The sequence below is a fragment of the Schistocerca cancellata genome, chromosome 10 (genome assembly GCF_023864275.1).
Source record: "Schistocerca cancellata isolate TAMUIC-IGC-003103 chromosome 10, iqSchCanc2.1, whole genome shotgun sequence".
NCBI lineage: Eukaryota > Metazoa > Arthropoda > Insecta > Orthoptera > Acrididae > Schistocerca > Schistocerca cancellata.
Genome location: NC_064635.1, coordinates 61052665 through 61065393, shown reverse-complemented (window position 1 = coordinate 61065393; position 12729 = coordinate 61052665). Strand labels below are relative to the sequence as shown.

At 39.0% G+C, this 12729-nt stretch overlaps 2 protein-coding genes across 2 annotated transcripts in view; one reads left to right on the top strand and one right to left on the bottom strand.

Moving 5' to 3' along the window:
- Nucleotides 1–5244, bottom strand: part of LOC126106365 (uncharacterized) — a 109334-nt gene extending 104090 nt beyond the window's left edge. Inside the window, exon 1 of the mRNA XM_049912628.1 lies at nt 4617–5244. Within this exon, the coding sequence (XP_049768585.1) occupies nt 4617–4731 (115 nt within the window). The 5' untranslated portion in view covers nt 4732–5244. The remainder of the gene's footprint in view (nt 1–4616) is intronic.
- A 740-nt stretch (nt 5245–5984) lies between these two features.
- LOC126106386 (REST corepressor 3) overlaps nt 5985–12729 on the top strand; it is a 74316-nt gene continuing 67571 nt past the window's right edge. The window contains exons 1-3 of the mRNA XM_049912652.1: nt 5985–6205; nt 6550–6609; nt 6696–6770. Coding sequence (XP_049768609.1) covers nt 6100–6205; nt 6550–6609; nt 6696–6770 — 241 coding nt within the window. The 5' untranslated portion in view covers nt 5985–6099. The remainder of the gene's footprint in view (nt 6206–6549; nt 6610–6695; nt 6771–12729) is intronic.

The following is a 12729-nucleotide window of genomic DNA, read 5'->3' as shown; positions in this document are numbered from 1 at the left end:
CTCTACTCCCACTCTAGCACCACACAGTCTTCTGCTTCACCAACACGCGGACAGTTTTCTTTTCCCCTCCTCTACTTCTCTTTCTCTCCTTTTCCACCCCCCCCCTCCTCCTGACTGCACCTAGATCTGCCCTACCCTGCCTTCGCCAGGTCCCTGCGTGCTCCCACAAGTAGCGCTTCACTGTCCTCCTCCACACCTTCTCCTTAGCCCCACCATCCAGATTGCTTCCTTCATCATTCACAGTTGCTTGCAGTCTGGCTTCAGTGGTCAGAGACTGTGGTCATGTTTGTGTGAGTTGCGCTTTGTGTGTGTGTGTGTGTGTGTGTGTGTGTGTGTGTGTGTGTGTGTTAGAAGGCCTTTTGGTCAAAAGCTCACATGTTTAGCAGTCTGTTGTTGTGCCTGTCTGACTCAACATCTCCTCTATACGGTGAGAAGCAATTGATCCTTTTCATAATATTGTCATTATTACCTCCTGAATTTTCTGCTGTTTAATCTTTTACTTAAATATGTGAGGACTCCCAATTCCTGTCTGATATCTACTAGCAGCTTAATTTTTGTACCAAAATTAAAATGCCACTTTAACCCTAGACAGGGATGCATAGGCTATAAGGAAATTACATTTACCTGCAGTAAATTTGAGTTTGTGAGAGGTGTAGAGATCACCATAAATTCACTCTTACTATCTGCTATACACACCATTAGCAAAGTTACAAATTCACACCTAAAGTCCCTGAAGGGACTTCTGCAAGATGTTCAGTTATCACCTTCACATAATATTCTTAGCACACACTTCTGTAGAACCATTTTTCTGGACTTAGCACAGTATGCCAGAAGATTGTGTCATAGGACAGTAATTAGGAAAGCCTGCCTGTCTGCAAGTCAACATATTCAGAGTTCAAAGCAGGCAAAACTGAGCTTTTTGGTTAACTTATTCAAATGTCGGAACCATACCAACATCCCTGGACAGCCAGGGACTCCACACAAGGAACCTCCTACACCACACACCCATTGACCTGTTTCCAGGGCCTGTAAATCATTTTTATTTGTATGCACTTGCATAATGTGTATTTTTGCAAGACTGTGGATCAAGGTGTTGGCTGTGGACCCTTTATCAATTTACTTCTGCCATCAGCAGACATTACAGTTTTTGAAGATTCCTCCAACATCCTGTGTAAATTATTTGTACAGACCAAGAACAGGAGTGAGACAAGAAAAGTACCTCCCAGTATAGAATATTTAATATTTCTTTAATCTGATTCCTGTCATATCATTTGCTAATGTGGCTATATGTTTTCCATTGTTAAGATATGACAACATCCATTCAAGGGTACTAGTTTAAGACCACACCAATTTTACTTTCCGAGTAGAATTTTATGATCTAAGCAACCAAAGCCATTGAGAAGATCACAGAAAATGCCAACGAGGTAATTTCTCTTGTTTAGTTCTACCAAAATGTAGTTTATGAGATCATGTACTGTCTTCTCAGCAGTGAAGCATATACATAATGTAAACTGAGCTGCCATTAAGATGTTACTCTTACTAATATGGTGCTGTTTTCTGTTACATGCTACTTTCTCCAAAAATTTTATAAAATATGAAGAATGTAGAAGGCCTCACAGCTAAAGGGCAGTTGCTTATCTCCTGTTTTGTATATTGGTGTCATTACTGCATACTTTAGTCTTTCAGGGAATACACCTTCACTCACTGACTGGCTGTGGAGGTAATTCAAGGGTGACACTACATCATCAGTGCATGATTTTATGTTCTTTGGCTGAGACACCATTTTTGCCACAATTTTAGTGACCTAATGATTTTTGTGATCTCTCTAACTGAGCTGCACGACTGATGTCTGGTGGAGGAGTATGCACTGTCTAAGTAAATTTATTGAATCTGGTTTTGGTGGAACATTTCCTGGCTCATCTGGGAGTTCAGTACTGTTTGTCTTGCAAGTTCGTTTCATGCCTAATAATGTGGCAAAATTATCCTCACCTTGTTCCTGGAATTTTGATTTTTTTTGTATAGAGCTTGAATTTCTCTTTTTGATTACATGTCTGAGGAATTCTGCAATACTGCTTGCAGCACATATTCTTGATTGTGCTAGTCCTCTGCTAAGATATTTTGATCCCACATGTTTGTCACCTTGTTTCTTGGCTTCCACAGTAAAAGACCATGACTGTTGTAAAGGAAAACTAGATTCATATGTAATAAGAACATCTTTAGGAAAGAATTAACTTTCTAATCTAGTGTTTGTCCTTTACAAATTCCTTCCAATGTTTCATACAGTACATTCTTGCTGAATAGTGTAACTGCATCAGCATTTGTAATTCTGTAAAATTTTACTTTTCCTGTCTTGGTTAAGCCTGATGACAGGGATGTCATCACTGTAACTGGATTAAGAAATAAATTATTAATCACTCTTGCACTGTGTCCTCATATTCTTACTGGTGGGGTCAAACCAAAGCTGGATATCTGCAAGTCTAATTCCTTTGATCAGAGCTATCAGAGATGAAATATAAATTGAAATCTCAATTTACAATTACTTCCCAGTCATTTCTGTTAGATCTTCAGTATCTCCCCCTCCCCTCCAATTGTTTAATGTTGTTGTTGTTGTTGTCTTCAGTCCTGAGACTGGTTTGATGCAGCTCTCCATGCTACTCTATCCTGTGCAAGCTTCTTCATCTCCCAGTACTTACTGCAACCTAAATCCTTCTCAATCTGCTTAGTGTATTTATTTCTTGGTCTCCCTGTATGATTTTTACCCTCCACAGTGCCCTCCAATGCTAAATTTGTGATCCATTGATGCCTCAGAACATGTCATACCAACCGGTCCCTTCTTCTTGTCAAGTTGTGCCACAAACTCCTCTTCTCCCCAATTCTATTCAATACCTCCTCATTAGATATGTGATCTACCCATCTAATCTTCAGCATTCTTCTGTAGCACCACATTTCGAAAGCTTCTATTCTCTTCTTGTCCAAACTATTTATCGTCCATGTTTCACTTCCATACATGGCTACACTCCATACAAATACTTTCAGAAACGACTTCCTGACACTTAAATCTATACTCGCTGTTAACAAATTTCTCTTCTTCAGAAACGCTTTCCTTGCCATTGCCAGTCTACATTTTACATCCTCTATACTTCGACCATCATCAGTTATTTTGTTCCCCAAATAGCAAAACTCCTTTACTACTTTAAGTGTCTCATTTCCTAATCTAATTCCCTCAGCATCACCCAACTTAATTCGACTACATTCCACTAGCCTTGTTTTGCTTTTTTTGATGTTCATCTTATATCCTCCTCTCAAGACACTGTTTAATGTAATTTAAAATATTTCCAGTCAGGGCCCTATGTATGCCTACTGTCAGAGTGGCTCTCTCATATGTTTCCACATATATTACAGAAAAATAGCACTCAAATGGCTGCTCAATGCAGTATTCATTGACGTCTATGGCCTGGTACTTCACTCCACTTTTTGTGTGTATAGTCACTCCCCCTTTCCTCAGATATGCCTACAGTAATGTGATACAAACTTTTATCCAAGTGCATCTGTTCAATTTTGACTTCTAGGTGATATTCTGTTATGCAGAGCACATCTGTAGAAATCTCTTTTGAGTTTTTCAGTGTCCTGTATTCATATGAGAAGCTGAGTTTTCTTACTAATCCATCAACTTGTGTTTCCATGGAAAACTCCAAATGTTTTATGAAAACTGCCATTTTATTTAATTTTTTATTCTTTTTTGGTCAATTTATTGCTGTGTCGGTGTCTTCATTTATCCCAAAAAGGCCTAGTGAAAACATTGAAGTCAACAGGACTGGATAATGTTCTGGTCACACTCAATCCTCCTCGAAACTAGGCATGCAAGCAACCTCTTACAGGAAACATTCAGATGTAGCCACCATGTGTAATGCAACTGGGTGAGTGTCTACACATCAGTCATATCCACATGTGATCGCCCTCAGCTGTTGAGGAATTACTGAAGCTCTGGCAGAAACACTTCTGCTGATTTCAAGTAACATACTTCAGAGATGTCAATGTGAAACTTCATAGGGGAGTCCAAGTGTCCACAGGTTGTAGTCAGTATTTCTAGGTACTTCCAACAGTTGTTTACAAGAAATTACTGGACAAAAGTTGTTACCAGCATGGCATGTTTTTTGTGGTGATGGCCTTATATCCTAATGAGAAACTGCCTCAGAATATTATCCTGCATGACCATACTTAACAGAAGCATACAAACTAAGCTAGCCTACCTGGATTGGGGAAAAGAGAGAAATAACATGGCTACATTTGAACGTGAGAGTGAGGGGGTAAAAAGAAAAAAGGAAGTAACAAAAACTATATTTTCTTTGCTTACTGACTTTATGTTTTGTTATTACTGACACATCATGTAGAAGTTTCATCTATTCTAACAGTTCATCACCCGAGTTATGAATTATCAAGCTCGCATCGTCAGCAGAGGGTACTCTTTGTGCTTTATTGATACACGAGTAAACATTTACTTATATTTAACAATATTTAACAAGGGCAGGGCAGAAGTCAACGCGAAACATAGGTTGGAAGCGTAGGTAAAAGGAGAGTAAAATATTCCACTGGAATACTGCATTGGGAACACAAACCTTTGTTTTCTGGATAAAGATTCGCAAGGGCCACAACTTCATGTCCTGCGGCCACACATTGTAGCATGTTATAGCAACTGTCCTTTCCGCCACTTATTAGAGCGACGACCTTCATCTTTGTGCGACGAAGGTGGTACGATATAATGTAGGAAACACTGAGATCACCTCTAATCAAGAACTAATGTCACCAAAAGATGTTTGTTTACGACGCAAGGCACAAGGAGCTGTAGACACTAGAGCAAAGTCTTTACACCACATGACTAAAAATAGAGGGCTTCCTTATCATCGCCGGTTAAGTGTCAAGTCACGGATAAAAACTAAAAACAGATGCCGTGCAAAAAGCAACAGTACAATTTTCACAATACAGTGGTGCGAAATGGCATACTACAGTCGATTTCTCACGTAGTACCTAATTTAGGATATTATTTACTTCCACCACAAGAATTATTATTGAAGCCTGGTACGCCTGATGTGCGACCCTGTTTATGTACTTAGGTAACGCTGACAAGTAGCATGTTGCTTTCTTTCCGAATGAAAAGTTTCCCTAAGCTTTTTTCTATACGCTCCCGGGCAGTAAACAGACTGTGCGTCATCCGCTACGCTCACCAAACCTTGCTCACTGCGTCTTTCTGGCGCAGTCTTGTATAAGACCACAGTACCTCAGAAATACATTGCAACAACATCTGCGAACAAGCTAATCAGATGCTCAGTTTTCTGCTTCATATATTGAATTTTTATTTCTGTCTTTACAGAGAAATTATAAAACAAAAAAATGCGTCTAGCTGTTTCGTATCAACTAAGCTGATACACCGAAGGTCTGAAATACATTTATTTAGATTGCAGGAATTAAAAAAAAATGTAGCTTGTTTCTACGTGAATTCACGCTATCAATACTTTCGAAGCACCGTACAATGTGACGTCATGTTTTAACTGTGATGTTATCTACTTCCAGACAAATTACTGCATGTTTTTCCTCGATTTGTTAGCAAACATGTTCAGACGCAACGTACAGTCTCTCCACAGATGCGCAAATATTATCTTCAATCTCTTCATTCGCAAATCATCGCAATTCCATTTCGTAATGATTGCCAACAGATAATATTTATCATCTTTGGAATCCTATGAAATAGCACCGCGGGAACATCAGTTCTAAATCAGCCTTCATTAAAAGATGAGTTCTTTTCAAAAGAACGGTAATGAACTATTTATTTTTAATTTTTGAGTAATTATACGTAATTATATGATTTTTATATCTTTTTTAAGCTCACTCTGTTTTTTATGTGTTTTATCCTTCATTTGCGGGAGGTTGCAGTCCAGAGTTTGTAGCAGTGTTTTATTCTAAGTTCCGTATGTCTTGTATGGTGCTTCGAAAGTGCGCTAAGCCTAGTATACGGTGGTGGAGATACGGGTTGTGGTAACTTAATTTCACTGCGGTTAAATACCTAAAGGGGGCTGATTTTTTTAATTGAGTTGGCCGTCAAAAATGGTATTGGCAGAAAGAAACTCTGAAAGTGCTAGAAATGGTCGGAGATCTAGAGGACCGAGTCCAAATGGTCATGCATCGGAATCCAGTAGCGAAGAAGAAGGAGGTAACTACAGTACTTCATCTGGCTTAGTTGTAGAGACTGAAGCTTGGAAAAATGATATTCCTGCGACTATTAATACTTTATTTTCTGCTAGATGCTTACCATTTATACGCTTTTGAGTAGACGTATTGTTGTATTATGTGAAATTGTTGCTCCCTGTCTGTTCCATACCTTCATACTTCCGTGTGTGAACATCATTTTTTAATATTAACCAGATCTTTGTAGCTTTCCTAAAAACCGTATGGAAGACTGAATTTGTGCGTCGCGGATTATTGTATGTTGCACGTAGGCACGCACGACCTTCCCTTCCAATTGTACACTATTTCATTGTTATCTTATTTTTACAGAGAAAATTCGCGTGGGACGAGATTATCAAGCTGTCGTACCAGAATGCATCCCACTGTCGGGTAACAGTTTTTTCTATATTTTTGTTACTGTTATCATTATTATTTTATAACCATTTTTGTGTTCAAACTGTTATCCTGCTTTACAGAACGTCGACCAGAACAGTGTTCTGACCGTGCGTTACTGGTTTGGTCCCCGACCAACTCGATCCCCGACTACAAGTGTAAGTCAGTTAAAGAGATTATACAGAATTAAAATTATTTTTTCATGTTCTATACATATGTCAGTGTCTAGAAAATGCTGTTTGGGTTGGAGCTCCATTACAGCATTTATCTGTCATGATCAACAGTATTTGAAGACGTAGTCTGTGTCCTTTAGTGTATAAGTCTTATAAGCTTTCATTTGGTACAAATGGACACGAAGTGACTTACCTTGTAGTTGACATAATCTCTGTTTGATTTTTGCGTGTTCCCATTTTGAGTTTATGCTTTACTGTTAGTAAGAATACGTGCCTGCAGAAGTAGATATCAATAGAAGTTCATTTCAGTGCAGTTAGCACATGGTTGCGTTAATACTAACTGTTGAAAGAACACCACCAATTTCGTAAGATGTCTTTGTGTAGCCAACTCCTACAGCAAAAAATCTAAGTGTAATTCTGATGAGATTGCAGTTGCATAAAGTGAATGATGTGTTACAAGACAAAAATAATAATACATTCCCCTAAGTAAAAGTAACTGTCACTTTACGTTCCTGTTTATTCAGAATCATTCAGAGAGAGAAAACCATATGTGATAGTGATCAAAGGCACTGACATCTCAAGCCTGGAAGAGTTGGTTTCATATCCACATCTGGTTGTCCATAGTTTCCAAGGTTGTCCTCACAGGCAATTGCCAAGATAGTTCTTCCAAAAAGACCACTGGTGACTGTCATTTTCATTCTTGTGTAATAGGACTTGTGTTTCATTTCTAGTGATGAGATATTATTGTCCATTCCTTCAGAGTTACAGTACAGATCTACAGCAGCTTGCTGCTGGTGCTCAATGAGTTCAGCAGAATGACTTCAACCAACTGTGTGTGGGAAGATTACTTAAAATAATGGAAAGGCAATGGATCAATGCGTGGATCCCAGAAACACGTAACAGGAAACGGTGTTCAACTAACTTTTGAGCACTAGCTCTTTTTGTAGCAGTGGTACACACATTTGCACACAACCACTCAAACTAATGCTCATGTGGCCACAGCAAGACTGTGTGCTGGCTTTTGTCATTCTTTATCCACATGTAGAATTTAGAGATCTCATAATGAAAGTTATATGTCAATATGTCGTAATACATCTGCATACCAGGTACTGCAAACTTATGAGAAGTGCGTGGCAGAGGATACTCTGCATTGTAGCACACATTACAGTTTCTTCCCATTCCACTCACATATGGAACACAGGAAGTGTTGATATCTATTTTCAGACATCTGCCAGTCCAGATTTTTCAGTATTTCTGTGATGCTCTGCTGTAAATCAAACAGCCGGCCGCGGTGGTCTAGCGGTTCGGGCGCTGCAGTCCGGAACCACGGGACTGCTACGGTCGCAGGTTCGAATCCTGCCTTGGGCATGGGTGTGTGTGATGTCCTTAGGTTAGTTAGGTTTAAGTAGTTCTAAGTTCTAGGGGACTTATGACCTAAGATGTTGAGTCCCATAGTGCTCAGAGCCATTTGTAAATCAAACAAATATGGGACAGTTATTGCTGCTCTATTTTTGTATACATTCAGTATTCCTCAACAGTCGTATTTGCTATTAATAATACATCTAGATAGCTGAGCAGATGTGCCGCTTCCTGAATTTGAGGAGGCATGACTTACCCAGACCGAATCTGCGCGGCGGATTAGCGACAAGGACTGGCGAGTTGGCCATTCCGGATGTGGCCATCAGGCAATTTCCCAGATCCATTGTCAATATTCTGCACAAAGTGTGAGGCCAAGATTGGTGCAATATTATTGCACAGAATTTATGCCTGGGATGCATCATTTAGAACTCTTGTTTTTGTAGCAAATATGTTGGTGCTCTGTGAACTAGACCTCAAATGTATTGCAGTTCCAATCACTTTGTGCTGCAAAAAGAAAAGCAAGAGGAAGCAGCAGGGGCAGCAAAGTGGCTTGGACGATGTTCTACACACAGTCGTACTAATATGCGAAGAGAACTTGCGACAGTGCCAGATGAGTATTGAAAGCCTTTCAACAAATTGATGAACTTCATTACACCACATATACACAGAAAAGATGCTGCTCTGATACTTGTCAGATTTCACTTTCCACAAAAAGTGAGATACATTTTGTAGAGGATTGGTAGGCAATGCTGTTAAGTATTTCTGCAACAAATAATTCTTGCTTCCTCAGACTATCTAATAAGCTGTTGTGGTGTTATTTATTTGAACTGAAACATATTTATCATATGTTTCTAGAGCTGTTTACTGAATAAGTATTAAACACATTCTGAAACTACTCCTCTGAATGCACTTCAGTAGATGATTTCCTTCATGTGTCTTTTTTAATGTATTCATATTCATAATTCATTGCTGTACGGGTTTGCGTGTCCGCAAATTGTGAAGTCTTGGCAGGAACTGCCATGTATTGCACAATATTGTCCTTACAGGGTACAGTGTATTGAGCGAACATCAATATTTTTATAGCTGTCCAGTGTCCTTCAATATATTGTGGAAAGCTTCACTATCACTATCAGATGGTCAATATTTTTGAGCAATACTCAGTAGTATGCCGTAAATAATGAGCATGTGAGGCCCCCCTTAACATTGTCACAACCCAGTTGATGATGCCAACCCCCTAGTGAAATGGGAAAGATGATGTCCTGTTCGCTACAGATCCCATACACTTAAGCAGTATTGTAAGACAGGGCACACAAGTGTTTTGTAAACAGTGTCCATTTGACACTGCAGCTGCATATTGCCACTGAACCGAAGTCTGCAAACTGTGTTACTTGTGACTACACCTATGTGATCACCACATTTCATATGCATAAAAATTATTACTCCTACGTTTTTGTAAGAGTTAATTGATTCCAGTTGGGGTTATTGATATTACATCTTGTGAAGGGCACAATTTGTGTTTACTGAACCTATCAATATCAGATGTTGGCATTGACCCATGACTCAATGATGCGGTGAGTTCTGTCATACGTGTGCAAGTAATAAGACTACAGAACACTGATTTTAATTTAAAATATACATTATTTCGTGTTAAGATTGTTTATTGGAACATTGATTGTAGTGGCATTTCAATTTGTAGCATAGCCTAAGTTTTAAGTTAGGTTGAAAGGTGACTGTTTGGCTGAGAGTCAAGTGGTGTCGAAGGCTTCAGTTAATCGCACAATTTTAAATTTCTGTACATTTAAGGAAAGTTACTAGTCTCTCCACTGCGTTGAAATCTTATGAATATCTTACAATATGTTTCTGCAGTTTCTTACGTCAAGGTAATATCTCATTATGCAAGGGTTGTTTGATAAATCTGGTAAATTTCCAGGAAAGAATGCAACATTTTTGTTGTGCATTCGTGATTGGTAAGAGTGATTATTACAAGGATCATTTAACAAATTTCAATAATGTACTGCATACAGTTCAATGTTAGAGCTGACTGAATTGGCCAGTGTGTCGACTGCAATTGAAAATGGAAAAAATACATATATAATTTTGTGCTTTTGTTGTAAGTTTTCATTTGAATGGTTGGACTGCCTCACAAATCAAAACAGAATTGAAATTCACATAGACTCTGCACCATCATTGAAGACTATGCACTTTTGACTTAATGAATTTAAATGTGGTCGGACAAGCAGTAAAGATGAAGCACACACTGGCTATTCAGTTGTGGTTACCACAAAGTAAACCATTGACAAAATCCATAATAAGGTAATGCAAGAGCACCGAATAAACATTCGCGAGGTTACTGAGACTGTAGGCACCTTAACTGAGTGAGTATGTAATATCCTGCGTAGAGAATAGCCTTTGGAGAAGCAGTGTGCGAGGTGGGTGCCACAATTGTTCATAGTCAACCAAAAGCGTGTCCATTACAACATTTCAACACAATGTCTGGTGATGTTAATTGCAATTTGCATGACTTTATGCACAAATTTGTCGAAACCTGGATCCATCATCATTATCCACCAGTCAAAATAGCAATCAGATCAGTCGACAAAGGTTGGTGAATGTGCATCAAAAAAGGCAAAGATTGTTTTGTTGGCTGGTAAGGTGATGGCCAACATATGTTGGGATTTCCAAGGAATTATTCTCATAGATTGCTTGGAAAAATGGCAGAAGTGTAACAGGACCCTATAATGATTCATTGTTGGTTTGTTTAAAATGTGTGTTGGCTGAAGAAAGACAAGATTGACACACAAAAAGTGTTCTTTCACCAGGATAATGCACCATCCCTCACATTGGTGATAACCGTGGTGAAAGTATGCGAATTCGGCTTTGAATTGGTTCCTTGTACCCTCTGTTCACTAATGTTAGCGCCAAGTGACTCCTCCTGTTCCCTAACTTTAAAATTTCGCTTGCTGTGAAGAAATTTTCATCAGATGAGGAAGTGATAGTTGCAGTCGACGAGTATTTTGCAGAATTTGACAGAACCTATTTTTCTGATGTGATGAAAAAGCTGGAGGATCACTGGGACATGTGTATATTCCTCAAATGAGACTTATGTCGAAAATTAAGGTGAGTTTTTTACGAAACAAAAAATTTTTCATTGTTTTGTACAAAACTTATTGCACCAAACTCATACGTAATTTCATCATGTACCTAGAGTCTGAGACTACTATTATAGGTCAGGTCGTTAACGTAAAACATGTATTTCAAGGGTCACAACACACTTCCCTGGAGCACATTACATTGTCTCTGACTCTTCATCCCGGATTACATAGTGTCTACTCCCTACCAAAAAATTCTTAATTCATTCACAAATTTCATTTGATACCCCATACAATATTTTATTTACTAGTTCATCCAGGCATCGACTCACACTAATACAGGATTTGCTATCACGATACAATGAAAATAGATAGCTCATAATTACATAGAAAATATAAGTGTGTTTTTACAAAGATAATACAGGAATGCAGCCGTAATGTTTCTGAAGGAACAATCCTAGTGCATGCCAAATGGTTTAGGAAAATCTAAATTGGGATGGCGGGACAGCAAACTCCATGCTCTGAAATATAAAGTCGGTGTTTTAATAACTGCACATGTCCTTCAGTTGGTCCGCATTGTACGATGTTCTTTTGATCATGTATAGTTTGCACCAGCTAACTCACATAATAAAACATAATTTATCACTGCACACAAAGGACACTGGTGACTCACAGACCACGAACATGCTACTATGCCTCCTGTAATTCTTCCAGTACATTCAGAAAACTAACTGTAGGCTGTAAACATGCAACTATACCCCATGCAAATCTTTGTGCTCTCCCTTCAGTCATTCTGAAACATTCGGGAGGACAATGGTTCAATCCCGCGTCCGGCCATTCTGATTTAGGTTTTCCGTGATTTCCCTAAATCGCTCCAGGCAAATGCCGGGATGGTTCCTTTCAAAGGGCACGGCCGACTTCCTTCCCTGTCCTTCCCTAATCCGATGAGACCGACGACCTCGCTGTCTGGTCTCCTTCCCCCGAAACAACCAACCAACAATTCTGAAACACTGCATCTGCATCCTCCATGATGGGTGAGATGTTGGGCTCAGGAGAATGACTATCAAGCACAACAGATTTTCTTGTAAAAGTATCATACTTTGGTTAATAAGAATTGGAAGGGTACAGAGTCAAATGCCTTTCAAACATCAAAAAATATTGCAACACATTGGTTACCTTGACCCATGGATTTCAGAAAATTGTGCAAGAAACCTACAAATTGTGTTTTTCATGACTGATGTTTTGAGAATATATAAGTGGTAGGTTTATGGTATGCTTTTGCTACCTCTTTGTATACAGGAGTGATCTGTGCTCTTAACTTCCAACCACTGGCCACAGTTTTTTTTTTTAAAGGGGGGGGGGGATCTACTGTATGTTACGCTTAATATTGAAGCTAATGCATCTGCAAATACTGTATAGAATGTGAGGGAGTCGTGGTAGCTTGTTTAATTTTAGCAGAATAAGCTGTTTTTCAGTTCCTGTGTCATCTGTGTGTG